At 37.0% G+C, this 20,065-nt stretch overlaps 1 protein-coding gene across 5 annotated transcripts in view; it reads right to left on the bottom strand.

The window, feature by feature from the left end:
* Window positions 1–20,065, bottom strand: part of LOC131248268 (uncharacterized) — a 90,729-nt gene that overhangs the window by 45,095 nt on the left and 25,569 nt on the right. For all 5 annotated transcript variants that reach the window (XM_058248462.1, XM_058248464.1, XM_058248465.1 and 2 more), the window contains exons 12-28: window positions 19,281–19,384; window positions 16,896–16,990; window positions 16,582–16,821; window positions 12,881–13,093; window positions 12,664–12,763; window positions 11,579–11,676; window positions 11,331–11,476; window positions 10,383–10,491; window positions 10,148–10,294; window positions 4,873–4,920; window positions 4,659–4,787; window positions 4,319–4,546; window positions 3,958–4,005; window positions 3,788–3,873; window positions 3,598–3,703; window positions 3,414–3,509; window positions 3,089–3,241 (exon numbers count right to left, since the gene is read on the bottom strand). In XM_058248462.1, the coding sequence (XP_058104445.1) occupies window positions 3,089–3,241; window positions 3,414–3,509; window positions 3,598–3,703; window positions 3,788–3,873; window positions 3,958–4,005; window positions 4,319–4,546; window positions 4,659–4,787; window positions 4,873–4,920; window positions 10,148–10,294; window positions 10,383–10,491; window positions 11,331–11,476; window positions 11,579–11,676; window positions 12,664–12,763; window positions 12,881–13,093; window positions 16,582–16,821; window positions 16,896–16,990; window positions 19,281–19,384 (2,146 nt within the window). The remainder of the gene's footprint in view (window positions 1–3,088; window positions 3,242–3,413; window positions 3,510–3,597; window positions 3,704–3,787; window positions 3,874–3,957; window positions 4,006–4,318; window positions 4,547–4,658; window positions 4,788–4,872; window positions 4,921–10,147; window positions 10,295–10,382; window positions 10,492–11,330; window positions 11,477–11,578; window positions 11,677–12,663; window positions 12,764–12,880; window positions 13,094–16,581; window positions 16,822–16,895; window positions 16,991–19,280; window positions 19,385–20,065) is intronic.

The following is a 20,065-nucleotide window of genomic DNA, read 5'->3' as shown; positions in this document are numbered from 1 at the left end:
ACCACAGGCATTTTGTTGCATGGTGTCGATTATTATATTTATGCATACTTTACGTAGACATCACTGGTCAGATCTGTTGATCAGGCAATTGGACCAGGTTTGATAGAACCACAGAAAAAATTGGTCAGGAAAATATGTCCATGAGTGCAGGCCAATGAAGAGATTTTCCATAAACTTCCCCTTTTTGAAAAAAAATATTTCTCAAGCTATTCAAAATAATTAAAAGTATATTATGAAAGTGCCTTTGTTTGTCAATTAATGTGAAGGTTGAGTCAGTCGGTTCGGTGAGCCCCATATGAAAGAACTACAAGATGCAAACTCAACACAGTGGATGGATCAAGATCTTCAAAAGTAAATAAAACCTCACATCCCATGACCAAAACACCTCAGGTATATAATACCCGTTAAAAAACACTCTAATCTATTCAAAAACCAACAAGGAAAACATGTTTTTAGATTAGGTAATAGAAAACTAAGTTGGAAAATTATATTAAAATTCTGTCAGTTTTCTACTTCCTTCGAGTAATCAAACACTGTTCGATGACATCGAACATTCATGGTCGATGAAATCGAATCTGACTCGATGACATCAAAAAAGTGCCTTCGGATGTCCAGCAAGCTCAAGCAGAAAATCATTTGAAAATTTGATGAATCAAGCAAACGTTCGATGACATCGAACATCAACCTTCGATGACATCGAAAGTGAACCGATGACATCGAAGAATGACCTTCAGATGTCCAGCGAGCTCAAACTGAAAATCACCTAAAAATTCGATGAATCGAGCAAACGTTCGATGACATCGAACATCGACATTCGATGACATCGAACATAGCTCGATGGCATCGAAATATGAGCAACTCTTGTCCAGCGAGCTCTGAAGGAAAATCACTTAAAAAATTCGAGGAATCGAACTCGATTCGATGACATCGAATCACGTTCGATGACATCGAATACAGACAAGAAAATGTCCAGCGAGCTCCGAAGAAAAATCGCTTAAAAGTTCGAGGAATCGAACTAGATTCGATGACATCGAAATTCAAATTTCGATAACATCGAATCACGTTCGATGACATCAAGTTAAGACAAGAAAGTGTCCAGCAAGCTTTAACAATTTTTCAACAAAAATCCCGTGTTATCGAACTGCCACTCGATGACATCGAATGCAGAAAGATTCTGCCCGTTTTATTTCCATTCAGATTTTTGCCTACATATATGGAAGGTTGCTTTCTGAGTTTGTATTGAGAAAAAGAGAGAGCTCTGAGAGAGTAATTACTTACCTACCACCATAAACCCTTTTTCTCATGGGAGTTCATCCTTCAACGCTTTCTTAAATGCAATCATTGAATATTCAATAGATTGGATTGGAGAATGAACTTCACCATTCAAGTATCTTCCAACAACTTACTTAATGGCAAATCATTGTGTTGGAACCTCTTGAATGCCTAATACCCTGGAATCTCTCTATCATCAAAAGATCAACATCCATTAGAGTAGATTCCTCTAAATACCTTGACCCAACCCCTGCGACTTGGATTGGGAGCATCTACAGCTGCTGCGATTCAAGGGAACTGAAGATTCTTCATCATCAAGGGAGATCATCTTCATCATGTGCTAGAATTGGGGCTCACCTACTTACAAGTAAGTCTTTAGAGTCCATAGAATCTGAGGATCCTTCCTTGTGTAGGATTGGGTTTCAAGTTGTATCTCACAATCTTACCAAGACCTTTTTACAGGCCTCCGACGGGAGAATATGCATAGAGTCCTTGTGTAGGATCTATTGTGCCTTGTGCAGGCATGATTGGTTGCCTTGTGTAGGCATGTATGATTGCCTTTGGTAGGCAATTCCTTGTGTAGGATATATCTATCTTGTGTAGACAATACCTTGTGTAGGTTGTGAAGGTTTGTGGTTAACCTGATTTAAAACCATCAGATAGTGAAATCCGACACACTCTAGGGTGGAGTGCGTTAGCCGGGAGTGGAGTAGGCACATAGCCGAACCACTATATATCGCTGTGTTTGTGATGATTCTTGCATATTTAGATTGATAGCTTGATATGTTTAAATATGCAGTATTTGTGTTGTGATAAACTTGGATCCTTAAAATGATTTATAGCCATGAATGTGAATGATTCTCTGATGATCTTACTGAACTAATTTTGGATTAGTAAACATTACAAGTTAGTAAGATTAGAATTTTTGAAAAGTCCTATTCACCCCCCTCTAGGACACTTTGACTAATTCCATACTTCTACTATAATGGTATCACTGCAATTTCACATTATTTTAAAAAATAATAATAATAATAGGGCAAGTTGAAAGCTCTAAAATGACAAGGGAAAGGCCCAAAAGGATGTAGATGGAGGTAGTAAGAAAAGATCATGTCCTATGGTCTAACTTAAGGCCTGACCCTTGATAGAGTGGAATGGTAGAACATGATTGATGTAGCCATTGGGATAAGGCTTCGATGAAGATGATGATTTCAAAAATTAATAGACAGACTTCTTTCCTACTAAGAGTTGGTGTTAGTGTAAATCTAAATGGGGGTGAGAAAACAACACAATGAAATTCCCAAGGAATGTCTCAACTCTTGGAGAGGACTCCTAAGATTCGGCTTTGTCACTCGAGCATCTCCATGCCTACCCCCCACCCCCATATGTCCACACACACACACACCAAAAGACAACCCTTTTATATCTAGGGCACAGACAAATCTTTTATGCTGAAAAGGTAAAATTACAACTAATACAATGTAATCTGAAGTAGGAAGATGTCCAAATGTGTATCTTAGAGGCCAAAAAAAAATCTGTTTGGGATATCTGAAAGTCAATTTTTTAAAGAAATTACATACTATGCTCCAAAAAGGAAATTAATGATTAGCCCAATCAGCTCACATGCAACATCCAAGTATAATTTCAGAGATGAATGAGTTTTGAAACTCAGCCCCCTCATTCATCTGAAATTTAACCTCAAAAGGAATCTGAGATAACTACACCATAATACATGCAGTAGAGTGTGTCATTAAAAAATATAAAAAAAATTAGTAAATCCCAAAATAAAACCACCCAGAAGGAATTAAAGAGAACCTACCTTCTCAGTTGCAGCACGTTCAACCACTGTACATCCCAGACAAAGATTATCATTCGTAATGAGCTGTACGGTCTGTTTGAGAGAATCACTCATAATATTCAAGGATTGAAGAGAATTGCGAAGCTGATTTGACAAGATTTGAGGAAGACATTCCTATCAATACACACATAACTAGTCTGTTATTCCTTAACAGTACAAAAAACAGAAATGTACTTTCAGTAGATTTAAAGAGCTTTCAATAGGGATCCGCTAACCTATAACTATATATTCAAATGAGCGTTTACTTTAGAGGAACAACAAACAACAGGGATAGAAAGTAAGCAACCTTGCATTGCGCATGAGCTAAACATCCTGCTAGATTTGCCACCAATGCACGTGCAGCCGCATATATGCGACTTTCATCTGACTCGATAGCATAGTCCTACGATTACATTTGAGACATGCAGAAAGACTGGTATTAGAATTGTGGAGCTCAGTAACAAGGGTAACTAATGTAGTAAACAGTGAACCTTTAAAACAAGTTCCTTAGTTGTCTGGCTAGCAACTTTAACACTCTGTTCAACAACAGGAGATGTTATCTCTAGGATGGCCTTCTCCACAGCTGCTGCCACGATTCTGTCACAGATAACTACCTATTCAGCTTAAAAAGGAATGATCAACCGACTGGAGAAACAGACTGTTAATTTAATAATCCCAAACCTCTGAAACTGCAACTGCCTGCCCAAAGCACCAAGCTTTTGATTGACAACAACATGAATTCCAATATTAGGGATTGGTGTCAGATGCTGCAGATAGTATCACTTTTACCAAAATATGCAAACCAATCACATCTCTGAAAAGCTATGAGGAAGTATGGCCAACTAGCAAACCTGAGTAGCAAATAATGGTGACCGCGATGGAGTAGATTGGGACAGTCCCTGACCAGAAGAAAGGCATTCAGATGAGTTATAGGTTCCCATCTTGCTAACTTCTCCAATGGAGTTGAAGCAGATGATGACGTGCAGTATAATACAACCATCAAATGCATTAACATTCAAGATACCAGTAATGAAGTGAAACAGCAACTTACCACATCAGCAACAACAACAACAACAAAAAAAAAGAAAAAAAAAGAAAGAAAAAAAAGAAACGGGAAAAAAAAAAAACAAAAAAAGAAAAAAAAAAGAAAAAAAAAAAAAAAAGAAAGAAAGAAAGAAAGGGAAATCAAATAAATGCAAACCGGGTTAATACATTGTAATGGCCACAGGAGTGAGATGGATTGGTATGCTCGGCCTGCACCTCAACTTGACTCAATGAAGATACCATTCCAGAGTTAGCTTCCGCAACCATTGGTGGCTGGGATGCACCAGTATCTTTCTTAGAAAAATCAGGATTGCCTTCTATTTCCCGAACACGATCTTTGAGAAGGGAAGATGGTTTTACATCTTTCATATCCACACAAAGATTCCTAAACAGAACCTACAATGCAAAAACATAAAGGGTAAAATGAATGATATATATAGCACCATTCAGTCAGCAAGACAAAATGAACCAAGACTATATCTACATGTATATATGTATGTACATATACCTCAATGTCGAATTTCAGGTTCATTTTAAGGTTTGGAAGTGCATAGATCTCAGCAAGTAAACTAAGGATTGCCATAGTCCAAGAATTAGGGGGCTGATAAGCTAGACTGGACTGGCATTGTCCTAGAATCTACAGCAAAAGTTAGCACGTCAAAGTCACAGCACCAAAAGAAACTTGAAAGAATAAACAGATCAAATTTTCAAGACAGTCATACCTTTGAGGTAAATGGAATTACTGCAATCATCAATCCCTTTTCATATGCCTGTTCAGACAAACATGAAATTCAACAGAAGTGGGAACATCATCAGCAGGTATCGACCAAAACTTCCCCATAAGAAGATCTCGAAAGAACATAAGTGAAACTGTGGGTGGAAGTGCAAATTAGTAATTCCCTAAAAGAATATATGCAGATGTGAACACATGAAAGTGCAACATTTCATTCATAAAAGTAATTGATGCCTGCCAAGCCATCCAAGTGATTGACACGGGAGCTCCTTTAAGTGTTCCAATCGGTGGAGCCACTCTCAAATTTCAAAATTATCTTTTAATACCTACAGCCATGTCCTGCAGTGCTAGTCGCTAGCCCCTTCAAAATGATCCAATGGCATATTAATCCATAATCACACCCATTATTACATGCACCTTCTGCAGATTGTGGTGCACATAATAAAGGCTAATAGGAATACAAAAATGTCAATGCAACAAGATCAAACAAGAACCAAAATTGCAAATATGTGTATGAATTTTGAGCCCAAAAACTTCACAGCAAGGCACATGAATGAAGCAGGCAGAACAAGATTGATAAACCATACATGTCGTAGCACAAGAGTTGCACCAATGGAGGAAGAAGCATCTCACCCCAAAATTCCCATAGTAGAAACCCAAAAACAAAGAAGAGCTTTATTTCATCAATAATTCATTCATCTCCCAATATGAATGACCTGTAGTCCTTTAAATAGGCTATAAATAAATCTCGAAAACATTCCATAACTTTCTCCTAATTTATTCTCTAATATGATCATTCTCTTCTTAACTGATTATCTATACAATCATCACCATGATTCTGAATATCGGTATCGGGAGGCGTACCAGCCTGCCCAAAAAATGATACGATATAGGCATCACATATCAATATCGGTCTGTATTGGACCAAATTGATTAAAAAAAAAAAATTTAAGTCAAAGAATTAAGGAAAATATCAGGAAAAAAAATAGAATAATAAGATATTCAAGAATCAAACTTTTATTTATTTATTTTAGGCATGCATATGATTAGAGCTGTACACGAACCGAGTTAGCTCGGTTAACTCGCTCGACTCGACTCAAAAAAGCTCGATTCGCTGATTTTTGGAGCTCGAAAAATTTTCAAGCCGAGTTCGAGCTTGTCCGAGCTCGAACCGACTCAGATCGAACCTCAACTCAAATCGAACTCGGATCGAATCAGTTCGCTGACTCGGTTATTTTGATATTGACGTTGCTCACCAAGTGTTTGATGAAATGACTCAACGAAGTGTTGTTTTGGGTGCATACATTCTCCGCAAGATTAGCTGGTGGCGAGGAAGGTATGGATATGAAACAGATCACTACAAAAAAAAAAAAAAAAAAACTTTACATGATAAAACTACCCTCGTATTTTGATTTTGACGCTGCCTATCGAGGGTTTGATGAAATACCTGTAAACTGCTTCTGTTGTTTTGCATACTGTGAGAAACTGAAGGTGCACTCCATGTGTTTGAGAAAATGTCGCACAGGCTCGAATTGGCCCAAGTTGCTGACTAATCGAGTCGAGCTGGCCAGTCAAGCTTGAGGACCGAGTCGAGCCGAGTTCGAGCAGGGGTCAGCCATTGGCCGTGTCGAGTCGAGCTGTGCCAAGCTCAACTCGGTTCAACTCGTGTACAACTCTACATATGATGGCGTATCGGACCATTATTTTATGAGAATTTGTATGTCAATTTGACTTGTTAAAGATCAACTAAATGGGTCGTAATTGAACACAAATCAAGCATGATTTAGTGAATTAGGGTCCATTACATTGAAATACAACAAAAAGAAGATGAAAATATAAAAAAGAAAGTGAATGTTTTCCCTTCTTTCCGATTTTTCCCATAATGGTCCACTTCGCTCCGATTTGTTAAATTGCATTCAAATTATATGTTTTGATTCCAAAATAGGTCTAGCCTAAAATGAGTTTTTATGCTTCCTCTATAGTTTCAATAAATTATATAAAAAAAGAGACATGAGTGAGATTTTGAAAAAGATAATGATCAAAATTGGGCTTTTATGGGTGTATCAGCCTATGTCAGCCCCGTATCAATGTCGATGCGTCCTATTTCAGCCAATACGTGTCAGTTTTTTCATATTGGGCTGATACAGCCCGTATCGTGTATCGTCTCGTGCCAATACGGATGCGATACGGCTGTATTGGCCAATATGATACCGATATTCAGATCTATGATCATTACCAACTCACTTGCTATAAAGAAACAATCATAATAAAGAAAAATACATGTCATTTTAAACTACTAAAGACACATGTGGAGCCAAAATTAGGCAATGTGCTGAAATAATGGACAAAATCAAGGCCCCATTGGGCTTGTGGACCCCATAGCTCAATCAATTCATTGGATGGGCCATTTAGTTGGATATGTGGGTACCAATACCATTGTCCAATCTGAAGTGGAGGGCCAGTCTCTCACAACTGAATAGGCTTTTGTTAAACATCTGAGGAAACGGGAGATATATATGCATTAGTTGAAAAGAAAGAATGTATAGAGCCTATGAACATCCCAGGGGATTTAAAACCAGTGTTGCAAGAGTTCAAGGTGATTGTGCTCGATGAACTACCTAATAAATTGCCTCTCATACGAGATATACAAAACCACATTGATCTTGTCACAGGGATAAGTCTGCCTAATTGCCCACATTATCAGAAAAAATGTGAGATCTTGAAGGCAGAAGTGAAGGAACTGATCGATACTAGTCAAGTCAAGAAAAGCATGAGTACATGTACTGTGTCGGAATCATGAGCCAAGTCCTTTGAGTAACTCGAGAACGAGTTTTTTTCAAGTGGAGGGGTCTAATGTGGAACGTGTCATAGATACGTTCCTAGCATGGTTGGGCCAAAAGAAGGTGGACCGTAAATTGACCGTAACTTTTGATCCGAGTATCATTACGGGGCGCACAACCTATCAATCTTTACCGAAACGGGCCATCCGAGGTGAACCAACCCACATAGTGGGTCGTTTTTGTCCGTTTTATCAGAAAACGCAGGCTTTCAGCTCAAAAACGATTTTTCAGGAAAATTTTACTATTTTTAGTAATTCTGAATTTTTTAATATTTTTCTATTTTTAGAGTTTTAGATTTTCTTCCTTTTTAGAAATAACTTGTAATTATGCTAAGACTCTTCTAGCAAAAGCTTATTTGGAATTTTTATTTTTAGAAATTAGGCTTTAGAAGAGTTTTAATAGAATAAGGATTTTTATTAGAGTTAGAAATTTGCTATTTTTGGTAATTACGAATTTTGAGTTTTTTTATATTAATGGTGTAAGGTACATAGATATTCGACATTCATCAATCAACAAATTTATTTCAAATATTTTAGAATTATTTCTATTTCTTTTCCTCGTGGATTCGAGAAGTCTCTATGAAGAGTCCAGAGAAGCTCCGTGGATTCAGAGTAGTTATCCTTGAGGAAGACGGTGATGGACCTCATCATGTTCATCCCTACATCAGTTTTCTTGCTCCCACTTATCATAGGTTGAATCATCCATCGCTGGTTCCCTAACCCGACCATTCACATTCTCTAGTTTTCCTCACCCACCAATATACATCTTGACGGATTGAGACCATTCGAGAAAATTCATACAATCCAACTTCATAGTTGTCATCTGCACACTAGGATTGTCACCATAGACACCTATGGTAGGAATGAAACTTGAATCACCAAAAACATTATACGTTGATGAACTTGTGGCACTAAAACCAGAAGTCGACATCTTTCCACAGAAAATAGCCCTTTATATGGATTTGGATTTCTAAATATCATTCCACGATATTTGGATTTCTAACTATCATTCCACAATATATAAGTCAACGTGATCGTAACCATCCATAAAAACATTCTAGATAAGTCATACATCAATTTGGTGTTTCAACCAGTTAAGAAGTAAGAAACTATACAAAAAAGCTCTAGGATTTAACATTGAAGAGAATATATAAACAACAAAATAAAATAATTTACCTTTTCTAAACAATTCTTTTTTAAAGGTTTTTTTTTTTTCTAAATGATTATTAAAGCCCCCACCAATTTAGAAACATAAAATGAAAGTTGAGTGAAGCTTAAAATAGAAGAAAACAAGTTTAATTTGAATCGTAAATCATAGGATTCAAATTATAAAATCATAGGATTAATATGAAAAGGGATTCAAAGGTGGGATTCAAATCGTTTTGCTTAAGATTCGACTCAAATTGTAAATCGTGAATAATAAGATTTTCACAACGGGAGTAGGCTTTTAAAAGCAAAGCAAGTAGGCGGCTGGGTATCGTATCAGCTATACAAGGGAGCTTTACAAAGGAGTTACGAGGATATTTAGCAAGATATTGATGATATCAACAGGGGATTTTGTAATTCCCCTAGCATTTCGTATCAAAACCGTGTGATACTGATAATATCAGCCAATGTTATCAAAACTGCAAACACTATGTGTGATAACGATATTTAAAATATTTGTTCTAACAATATGGCTAGGCATGACAATGTGATACACATATGCAATCAGTGGCCACCAAATGAGTAGGCTTGATTTTTGGGCTAGATCATTGAAGGATGGGTTCCACCTATTATAACTCGCCCAAAAACAAAAAAAAAAAAAAAAATGCAAAATACAAAATGTTTCCTTCATCTAAAAGTTCACGAATACCATTGACGTTCCTCTCATGCAAGTTTAGCCAACACAGTTCATCAATATTTCAGGTCACAATATAAACCATGGGGCCTACCCATATAACGACTTAGATCTTGCACAAACTTTCTACTTGAGTGACACATAACCACTATTGATTGCATTGTCTTCATATATACCAAAGTTTATATCCATAATTTTTTTCTAGTTTTTTTACCCTCTTTTCACTTGGTGTCTTGTACATAAGCTCTTCTTTATCCACACTCATCCAAAATGGTGTGGGAACCCTCTTGCCAACTTCTCACTACAACCAAACACCGTTGCGGCATGTTACTTCCACGGACGCCCTATCTAACCTCTGCTCGTTTCTCACTACACCTGGGTGCCAGTGCAACACGTCACTTAAAGGGAAAGTCCTAGCCAAACCTAGCACATTTCTCACTATGCTAGTGCAAATTGACTGGTTTTTATTGAAAACATGTTCAAATCCGCTGCACTTAAAATAGCTAAACCAAATCAGTAAATGAGTTGAGTTTTGAATCAATTAATGAGATTTTAAGCAATGCACAAGATGAAAACAAAATATACCTTTATTATTAATGCTTTTAAATCTATTTCTCGGGCAAGTAAAACTTGATTCCTGCCGATTGTGAATTTTCCAAGCCAGCTCCCAAGATTTCTAAATAAGGAACGCTCTTCCGAACTTGATTTTATTAGTTCGGATCTTAAAAGAACCTGAAAATACATATTTAAAATCTAAGAGAACTTGATTGATAAAGCTAACATATACAAGCTTCAACAAAACAACATGAATCAAAGGCACCTTGCAATTCTCGTAACTCGCATTCATGATCTCTTTATTCAATAGTCTCGAATTAACCTTGTCTATGAATTCCAAATAGAGGTCATGGAAATTTGGCTCAATGCTCGCCCTACAAAAAGTAAGGCCTCAATTACCAAATACAAAAGATAAAAACACTAAGGGCGTGTTTAGATACTGAGAATCCAAGAAAAAAGAAAGGAGAAAATAATAGTTATCTAATAATGATTACTATCAGCACTATTAAAACATGGATTTCAATTTTAGGGTTTAGTTTGGAGAGCAAGTGGAAATATCGTATTCCTCTCACAACAGTCACCGAGTTTCTTGTGCAAAGAATTCAAATTATGGAAAAGTGCAATGATTGTTTAGTGGGATCCAACCTTTTCTTTCCTATCCAAACAATAGAAATCATCGCATCAAAGCAAAACCCTTTTTCCTTTTCCATTGTTTGGCATGGAATCTATAGCATCCAAACATGGCCTGAGGGCCTATTTGAGATCATGGAAATGAGAATGTGGATTTGGTAAATCCATCAACTTGTCAAATTCACATATTTGCATTGGATTTGGAATTGACAAATCTCGAGGACTACTGTTTGGTAAACAAGCTACAAATCCATGGATTAGAGGCAATGGCAAAGAATTTATTGTAGGGGCATGACCTTTATTGATTTTGAGAGAGCTGCTCATTTTATGGATTTACCAAGTCTTTAGTTTTGGAGGGGATTTGAATTTGGCCCAAATCTATAGATTTATAGGCGTATGGATTTGGGAATTCCCAAATTTGGCAAATCCAAATGAAAAACAAACAGGGGAGATTTTAAATCCGTGAACGTCACAAATCACTACCCCAAATCCCTCTCCTCAAACAGCCCATAGGAGAAAAGTTTAAGCCCATAGTTTACTAAGAAGCAACAGATCAAACTACAGGTATCATATACTTTCTCACCTTTTCATCACCATATACTGAGCAAACCACGGATAGTGCTGCTCTTCGAGGATCCCTATAAATTCTTTTGCTTTAGAATCTATATTTGCAGATGAGATATTGTTAACCATAAATGATATCTTTTCCTGAACTTCTACAGCAGGCACCTGCACCCAGGAGGTGAGGAAGTGGAACTTTCAAAATAAAACGAATGTAAGAGAGAGAATGTGGGGCAAGCCATAATATAAAGAGGGTATTGAATGCAATACCTCCAAGGGAGTATCCCTTCTCTCAGCAGCTGCAAGTAGAGTTTCAATGTTCAAAGCAGCTCCAAAACCCATGTTATGTGTATTTTGTCTAAGCAATCCTAGGAGAAATAATGGTCAAAATAAAATTAGGGCAGAAGAGGCAATCAGGTCATTTATATTTGGAAAAAGCAGAAAATGAATGGTTAACATCCAGAACATAAACACGTCATTTAAATCATCAAACAATTGTGGTATGTAGTGTTCGAAGTATCGGTATTCGCTAGCCAGGGATATGGAAACATAATATCGGCGATAACCAGAAATGCAGGGAAACATTAGAGAAACATGAGGAAAACAGGGGAATTTTTTAGTAAAACTTCAGGGGATGCTAAAATACACATTTGCATATTTAGGAATCAAAAAATAGCAAAAAGAATACATACATAATAAATTCTCATTTAATGGGGCCCTAAAAGCATATGTTATCGTAAGAAATTAGTCCAACCATCCCATTCATCCCCTCTATCCATCCAACCATCCCATCTATCCATCCAAACAGTCATCGAAATTCTAGAATATTGACAACACATGATATTTTGCCGAGAAATCATCAACAACTAGAAAGGAAAAGAAAGATTGTGGTCTCAATATCTCCCATGTTGTGATAATGATAACATCATCGGCAAATTGAACATCGCATACAACCATGCGCCTAAAAATAAAATATATGAAATGAAAATTTTTAATAAACAAATTTTTGGTAATATTAATACATTAACGACATTATCGAAATATCGCCAATACATTGGCGATATAAGCGACACCTTTACACAGTAAAAAATATTGGTGATACATTGGTGATAACGATATATTTGGCAATACAAGTGATACCTAGAATTTACACAATTGAAAATATTGCCAATAAATTGGCAATATCGATACATAGGCGATACTTGCGATACATCGCCGATACCTAGAATTTTTTATACTACCAGCGTTATCGATATTACTACTTATGTTATCAGTAACGCTAAGCTGGAGATAGGGATGATATCAGGGATATTTAGATAATATCAAGGATACTTTGAACAATGGTGGTACATTACCTACAGATGTTATTCCTTGAGAATGATGCAAAAACCCAAGAGAGGGTATCACAGTAGCTGGCCTGCTTGGAGGATGCTGAGAAGGCACAATTTGCAAGGGCTGAAAAATCATTCCCACGACAGAAAAGACCACAACAAAGAAATTCTAAGATGGCAAGCGGAAATCGTTACAGAAAATCAACACTATAAGTCAATTCCTTCAAACCCGTTCTATCACCTTCTGATTACTGATTAAGTCAACATTTGAGGAACCGAACAAAGGTTGTCCAGCAAAAGATAAAGGGAGCTCCATGTGGCTAACATAAGCTGCAGAAGCTTTATCCCAGCCATCCACAAAACCTAGACGCCTCTGTTGCAATTGGCATGGAGAAAGTTGCTGTCCAGGTTTTGTGGTGCCAGAACCATTGAATATCCCTGAAGGTTCCAATGCCTGAGAACAAACACAAGAGCAATTAATGATGTACATTGAGAAAATTCCATCAAGAACCATTAAACAATCAAACAAACCACAGAAAAGAACTCCAAAAATAGGACATGTTATCATAAGAAAATAAGAAATAATCTAAGGATATACAAAAAATGCTCAGTAACAATAAGGAAATCACCATAAACAAGCTGAACAGAACTCTATATGTAGCTAAAAGAAAGAACTAAAATAAGTTGAACTCATTAAGTTTTTGTGTTCCTTTATCCTGATCTTGTTAGAGATTCTGATAAACAACGGATCTATTGTTCCACAACAATGCAGTCACTGATTTTCATAAATAACAAACAAGCTATACAATGGACGAACTTCAAGAGAGATAAATTAATTGAAACCAAAGTGCCTTGCAAGTCCTAACTTAGAGGCAAATAAAACTTCTCATACATGACCTTCCTATGTAAATTTAACATATTGATCAAAGAAAAAATGTCCATGATATCATTAGAGCATATCACTGATTCTAAATGGTTTCCACATTTCATAACCATGTAATTCCATTGATGGAGTCCATTGAAAGCAGACTACATGTGAATATATCCTCAAATCATGCCTTAGTTCTTGTGCATTCTGCCACTAAGAAATTCACAAAACTAATTCACAAGGCTGAATCTTGTCTGCTTCTTGTGAAGCACGGTAATTGTGAAGGGGATATCCTTGAACATAATTAATTGGGTGGCGAAAAAGGCGGTTGAACCTTGGACATTGAGGTTTATTTTTAAGAAATTAAGGATCTCCTTGGCTCCTACAGAAGCCATTAGTTTTGACATCTGATTTAGCCAAACACCGTGTTCGTAGGGTGTCCTTATGCATTGAGAGCTTTGGCCCTTTGAAATAGCTTCTTCGTTTCAATAAATAATCATTACATATCAAGAATAGGAGGTGTGATAGCAACACAGTTCCACTGCTCCTTAACCTAGAAGATACTAATAAGCCTTGAAAGCCTGTTACTGGTACAGCTCTATCTCCAGAACTTGTTCCAAATTTAGTACAAGAATACTCTTTTCACTACTTAATATACCACTTGAATTATATTCAAGTCACATAGTATGGTAGCCCACCACCCCTCTGAATTTTCAAGCCATCTCCTCTTCTATCTGGATCCTACACTAAATAACACAAAAGGCAAGCTTCAAAACCAAAAAAAAAAAACAAAAAACAAAAAACAAAAAAAAAAAAAAACAGAAATTGCTTGGTGATGCCAAGTACTAAATTTAGGAGTTATGAGGGCCCAAAGTTTGACCTTTAAAAAATGGCCCACTTATCCCACCAGTATGTTAACAAAAAGGTGAGAGGCTGCTATCTCTCTCACTATGGTAAAGAAAAGATCTGCTAAACCCAAGAGAAATGGATAGTGTTTTGCACATAATGTGGCCCATGGACTGGATCAAATACAAACCTTTGTACGTGAAGCTTAACGTGCAATGTGCATCCAAGTGCATCTAAGTTCATTTAAGTGGGTCTAGGTGCACCTAAGTGCATCTAAGTACTTCAATTTAACTTACATTTAAAATCATGTACTTCGACACACTTAGATGCACTTACATGCACATTGTACGCTAAGATAAACGTACAAGGCGTTGAATTTATCTGGCCTTGGTGAGCCATACTTGTGTAGACAATGTAAATAGACATCTCCTAAGACATTCAGCTAATGAAGATACTGAAAAAAGTTGTCATTCACGCATTCTTTATTGGCCATAACGCCTTATGAAGTTGAGATTGCGTAGAAAATTTTGTATATGGGAATTGCGGCTAGAAAGCACCAACTCCTGTGGTTGTGGGGTTAGGGCAAGAAATATGCCGAGATCAAGACTGTTACCAGCATTGGTGAGCGGACTTTTCAACCAGCTATTCACAAAAGAGCACTTTTACATGCATATAAATTTTTCCCAAAGCAAAAGAAACCCAAAGATAATTCTAACCATCTATTACGTCTAACCATAAGCATCTATGTTAATAAATATCAATAACGACTAAAATATCCCTAAATCCTGCCGAAACATATAGGGCTCCCATTAATGGATCGTAACTCATAAAAATTTATGTCAAGAGTGAATGATCTTGTGCTCGTTCAAAAAGATGCTCATTAGGCTATCAAATGGGACCAATTTCATGTCCTTCGAACAACATTTGGAACCCGAAAGTAGCCCACAATAAGTGATGAAAAACTAAAGGGAAATTTGCTCAACAAGTCACTAACCATAAGTCTAACAACTAATTATACTAGGGGCCCTATGGACATGTGGACCCAAGTTTTGGCTTTTGACTGCATCACTTGTGGGTCCCTCTAACTAATTGAACACTCAAGTGGGCACATAGATTAATCAAACCATTATCAGCAGCCCTCGAAACTGTCAGGGCAGATTACCGGGTGCAAACCTTTGATCAGGCAGATCTTGGGGCCCATTCCTGAGCTTTCATGGGACCCAATCCTAAGTCGCATCATACCTCCTGATTCATAAGAACTCACCCTTGAGTTCAGATCTCCGCACTCATCCATCAACATGGCCCACCTTTATATTGTGTCATGATTGTAGGGCGTTGATGGTGAAGGACCAACAAATCAACAAAATAACCACTGGAACCAAAATCAGTATGCTTCATTGCCTTTCTAAATTGGATCTCCCAAACTACATTACTTCTACTGGTGGTAGAATGAAATGGATTTACTACCCCTTGGCGCCTGTTTGGATGTGTGGAATCTATGGGAAAAGAAAGGAAAAAACAATAATTATGCAATGATGATTTCCTTAAGAACTACCAAAACATGGAATCCGATTTTGAGTTCTTGTTTGAAAATAAAGTGAAAATCCCATATTCCTCTCACAATACTGACCTCGTTTCTTGTGCCAAGAATCCAAAATTTGGAAAAATGTGATGATTGTTTGGTTGAATCCACACTTTTCTTTGTTATCCAAACAACACTAATCATCACATCAAAGGAAAACCCATTTCCTTTTCCACTGTTTGGCATGGAATCCATGGTTTCCAAACATGGCCTTGCATTAAAACCATAATAGAGATTAGAAAATTTAGCAATCATTTCTAATTCACGGTTAGCAAAATTAATTTTCAGTTCTGAACTTCTTCATTTTATGGTTGTATCCATCAGTCCAAATTGTAGGAATTTTACCTCGATAGTTGCAAAGGTTATGACCATGGTTTAAATATCCATGACAATACAGCCTCATCAATCATATTATGTTTCATCACCCCACCCTGATATGTGAGACGGGGGTCCAGTACAGGGCAGATATAGACCCGTACCAGCCGACATGGAGCTGATATGAGCCCATATATACCCATATTACATTAATAATTTAGGGCCAATATAGCAGGCAATACTGATATTTAAAACCATGGTTATGACTATGACTCAAAGGGGTACATGTGTGGTATATGGCAGTGACCAATAAATCAACTATAAACAATACCTCCAGGTTTTCTGAGGGAGCCCGACTAAAACCTTTGTGTTGATCAGTTGGAGCACCATTGCCACCATTTGATTCCAACTGGCCTAAGGAAATGTGTGTAAGAACGCGCTCAATATATGAAAAGAGCTCAGCCTGGGCACCACGCAAATGAGGTATTTGCAAAATCTCATTGCAATATTTTGGCCACTCCACCAAACGGTCTAAAAACTGCTCCAAAGCCTTGGCCCCAAATACAAACATCTGCAATTAAGGAGGTCATCAAATCAAGCAACAAAATTCATGGCATCATTCTGGCTGAAAATATAACTACCGACTTTCGAGTCCACAGGTTCACGCAATGCATTCAGAACGCAGTGGATGGCAACACCAAGGGTATGACAGTGCAGAAGTTGATGATTTATAAGGGATCCTGAAAGAAAATTCAAAACCACTGCTTAAAGGGTACACATAGAAGGGAACTTTCTTTCCAAAAGGAAATTGTAGGTATTAGATTCTTTGAAGTGAACTTTCTTTCCAAAAGGAAATCATAGGTATTAGTTGCTACATTGTAGAGAAAAGAAGCTTTATACGAAAGATGCACACAACGAAGTAATGGGAGCCAAAAATCCATCAAAAAATTTAAGGGACCAGTGCTTACCGCAGCCTCATGAAAGTAGCGTCAATTTTTTTTTTCCTTTTTCACAAATCGTCCCTTAAAACTGAGTACCATAGTGACTGAAAGGGAGAAATAAACAGCCAATGTCCAACATGAACTCAAGAATCATAAACTGCTTGGAAATTATATGACATGGACACAAGAACATCATAATTTCACATACTACGTTACCAGGGTGAGAGCAACGGTAAAGATATCGCATATAAGATTGGCCCAAATTAGGGGGCAGGGACCTACCTGTTCCAGGAGCTAGAAAAACAAAAGAGGTTATTCTCCACACAAGTGGAAAGGAAAAAAATGTCCTTGTGTTGACCAGTGTATCAAATAGCGTCCGTAGCGTAGTGGTAGCGTACGCTATGTAGCGTAGCATTGCCATAGCACTACGTAGAGTACCCAAATAGCGTAAATCCCCTGCAGCCTATGCTACAGGGATCATAGTGTACGTTACGGCTACATAGCATGCAACGTAAGTAGTGTACACTACGATGCACCTTTTGTTTAGTTTTCTTTGTTTAAAAACGATTTAAAACTCATATTTTAAAGAATCTTATAATGTAAATTTGAGACCAAAAATTTCTTAATTGATTTTAACATTAAAAAGTGGTGTTTCTTTATTAAACTGTGTTAAACTCACACCATAAAGAAAAGTAAAAAAAATTAAGTTAAACGAAAAGTGATCGGAAGATGTTTTTCGAAAACCCCTCTTCAAACCCTAGTTCTGACGCAAACTCTCCTCCTCTTCTTCGAATAAGGAGATATTTTGGCTGATCGTTGGAGCATGCAAGAAGGTCCATTTGATGTATTTTCAAGAACATTGGAGCTGAAACAAAGGAGAAATCAGATTTCCACCTTTCCGCATTTGTACAGCTATGAAGCTGAAGTTTTCCTATTTTTGATTGATTGAATCTCTTCTTCAGCCTGCAAGAGGTATGTTCTTGCCCCTTAATGAATTCCTTTTTATTTAGAATGAAGATTTATTAGTTATTTTGGGAATTTTTTTCATTTTTTCTTTTTAAAATGCAGGTTACTGTGCAATATTTGTAGAATAGGGGTTGCTATGCAATTTTTTCATTTTTTTTAGGTGGTGTTTATATGGGTGGCTATGCATTATTTTCTATGGTATGGCCCACGCGGTGCTCACTGTGGTCTTTGTATGGGTGGTTGCACATTGTTTTTTTTTCTTTTTTCTTACTATTTATCATATTTTCCTATTTCTAGATTAAAAATAGAAGTATCGTGTAGCTTACGCTACACGATATGCTATTTATACTACAAGCTACAGGGAGCTAAATGCTACGCAACACGCTACCATTATTTAAAACACTGGTGTTGACATCAAAACTTTTGTCAACATATGTTAGCGATAACAGCCAACTCATACAATGTCAAAGGCCGCCAACATCGTGGCCTTTGTAAAATGCAATTTGTGGTAAGTGTGGCAATGGGTTAGGGTAGTGCTAGGACTAGGCCAGAGTTGGCCCTAGCCAAGCCATGGTCCCTAAGCCCTCCCCTAATTAAGCTGAAAAGGCATTGGACCAGCACTGGTCATCTAGGCCCTAGACCCAATCAAGCTGAAAAGTCTCTAGCACTAGCCCTAGAGGATAAGGTTGGGACAGAATCAGCCCTACAAGGAAAAAAGTCAAATGATCAGAGGTCTGGAATAGCCAATCTAAGATGATGATGATGATGATGATTATTATTATTTTTATTTTTATTTTTATTTTTTTTTGGTGTCCTCCATCCACATGAGCCCCGCACATAAACATTTTGGATCATAGATATAACAGTGTTCACTCATCTCCTTAAAATGCAATCAGTAGTCATATAAATGGTACCCTCTTGCCGCTTTAGATCCCAGTCGACTACAATAATAAGGTCTGTGTGGAGTAGTGAGTACAAAAGGCAAGGCACATGAAAACATAACCATGAAACCATTATTCCAAGCATCACAACCTAAATTATTAAACTAAACAAATCAAATAAGATCAACCCCAAGACGTTAGAAACTGAATTGAAGAACTGAATCGACAACAACCAAACTTACCAAGGAGAACAGCAGTGACTTCAAATTGACTTTCTGGCTGACTATGGAAGAAGAGGTACTCTTTAAATAGATTTGCTATCATACAATGATAGATTGATTGTTCCCTGTCAATTCAAGTAGGACACCCCCTTGATCAGATCAGTCCTATCAATGATCAAAAACTGTGTATTTTGAACTGCAATATAAGCCAATACAAAAATGCATTAACATGAGGAGAACCTCCCTTAACATCACTAGACCTCATCTAAGGATTCACTGTTCATAATGTGTGTGTGTGTGTGTGTGTGTTCTTGTATTCATATCATACATACAAACACATTTATATTCTGGATTAAGAAATTGATACCAGGACATAGAATAATAGTCAAGAAATTAGATATCTCTTGAATGAAAGCTGCTTCCTATAATATACATACAGACAAGGTACAACTTTCCAATTTCAAAATTTCCAACAATCAATAGGGCAATTTTGGATTTTGCATTTGTATCATTACTTCAAAGAAGGAAAGGTTCAACATTGAAGGAATTGAACATAGAGATATTATATTCATCAAAAAAGGCAGCAAGAAATGAACTTGGCTGCAGAAATAAATACACAATTACGTATGTAGAATAGAGATGTAACCAGAGAAAAGCCGTACTATCTCTTCAAAATTTTCTACATGTCATGAAGTAAGGATTAAGAATCCAAAACATACTATTAACAATCAACAAAATATTGAAGTATAAGATCATCAGCGCTAATGCAGTAAAATATCTCCACCCGAGATCACAAATCTCCTATC

Source organism: Magnolia sinica, chromosome 6 (assembly GCF_029962835.1).
Source record: "Magnolia sinica isolate HGM2019 chromosome 6, MsV1, whole genome shotgun sequence".
In the NCBI taxonomy this organism is placed as follows: domain Eukaryota; kingdom Viridiplantae; phylum Streptophyta; class Magnoliopsida; order Magnoliales; family Magnoliaceae; genus Magnolia; species Magnolia sinica.
This window is presented reverse-complemented; position numbering and strand designations above follow the sequence as displayed.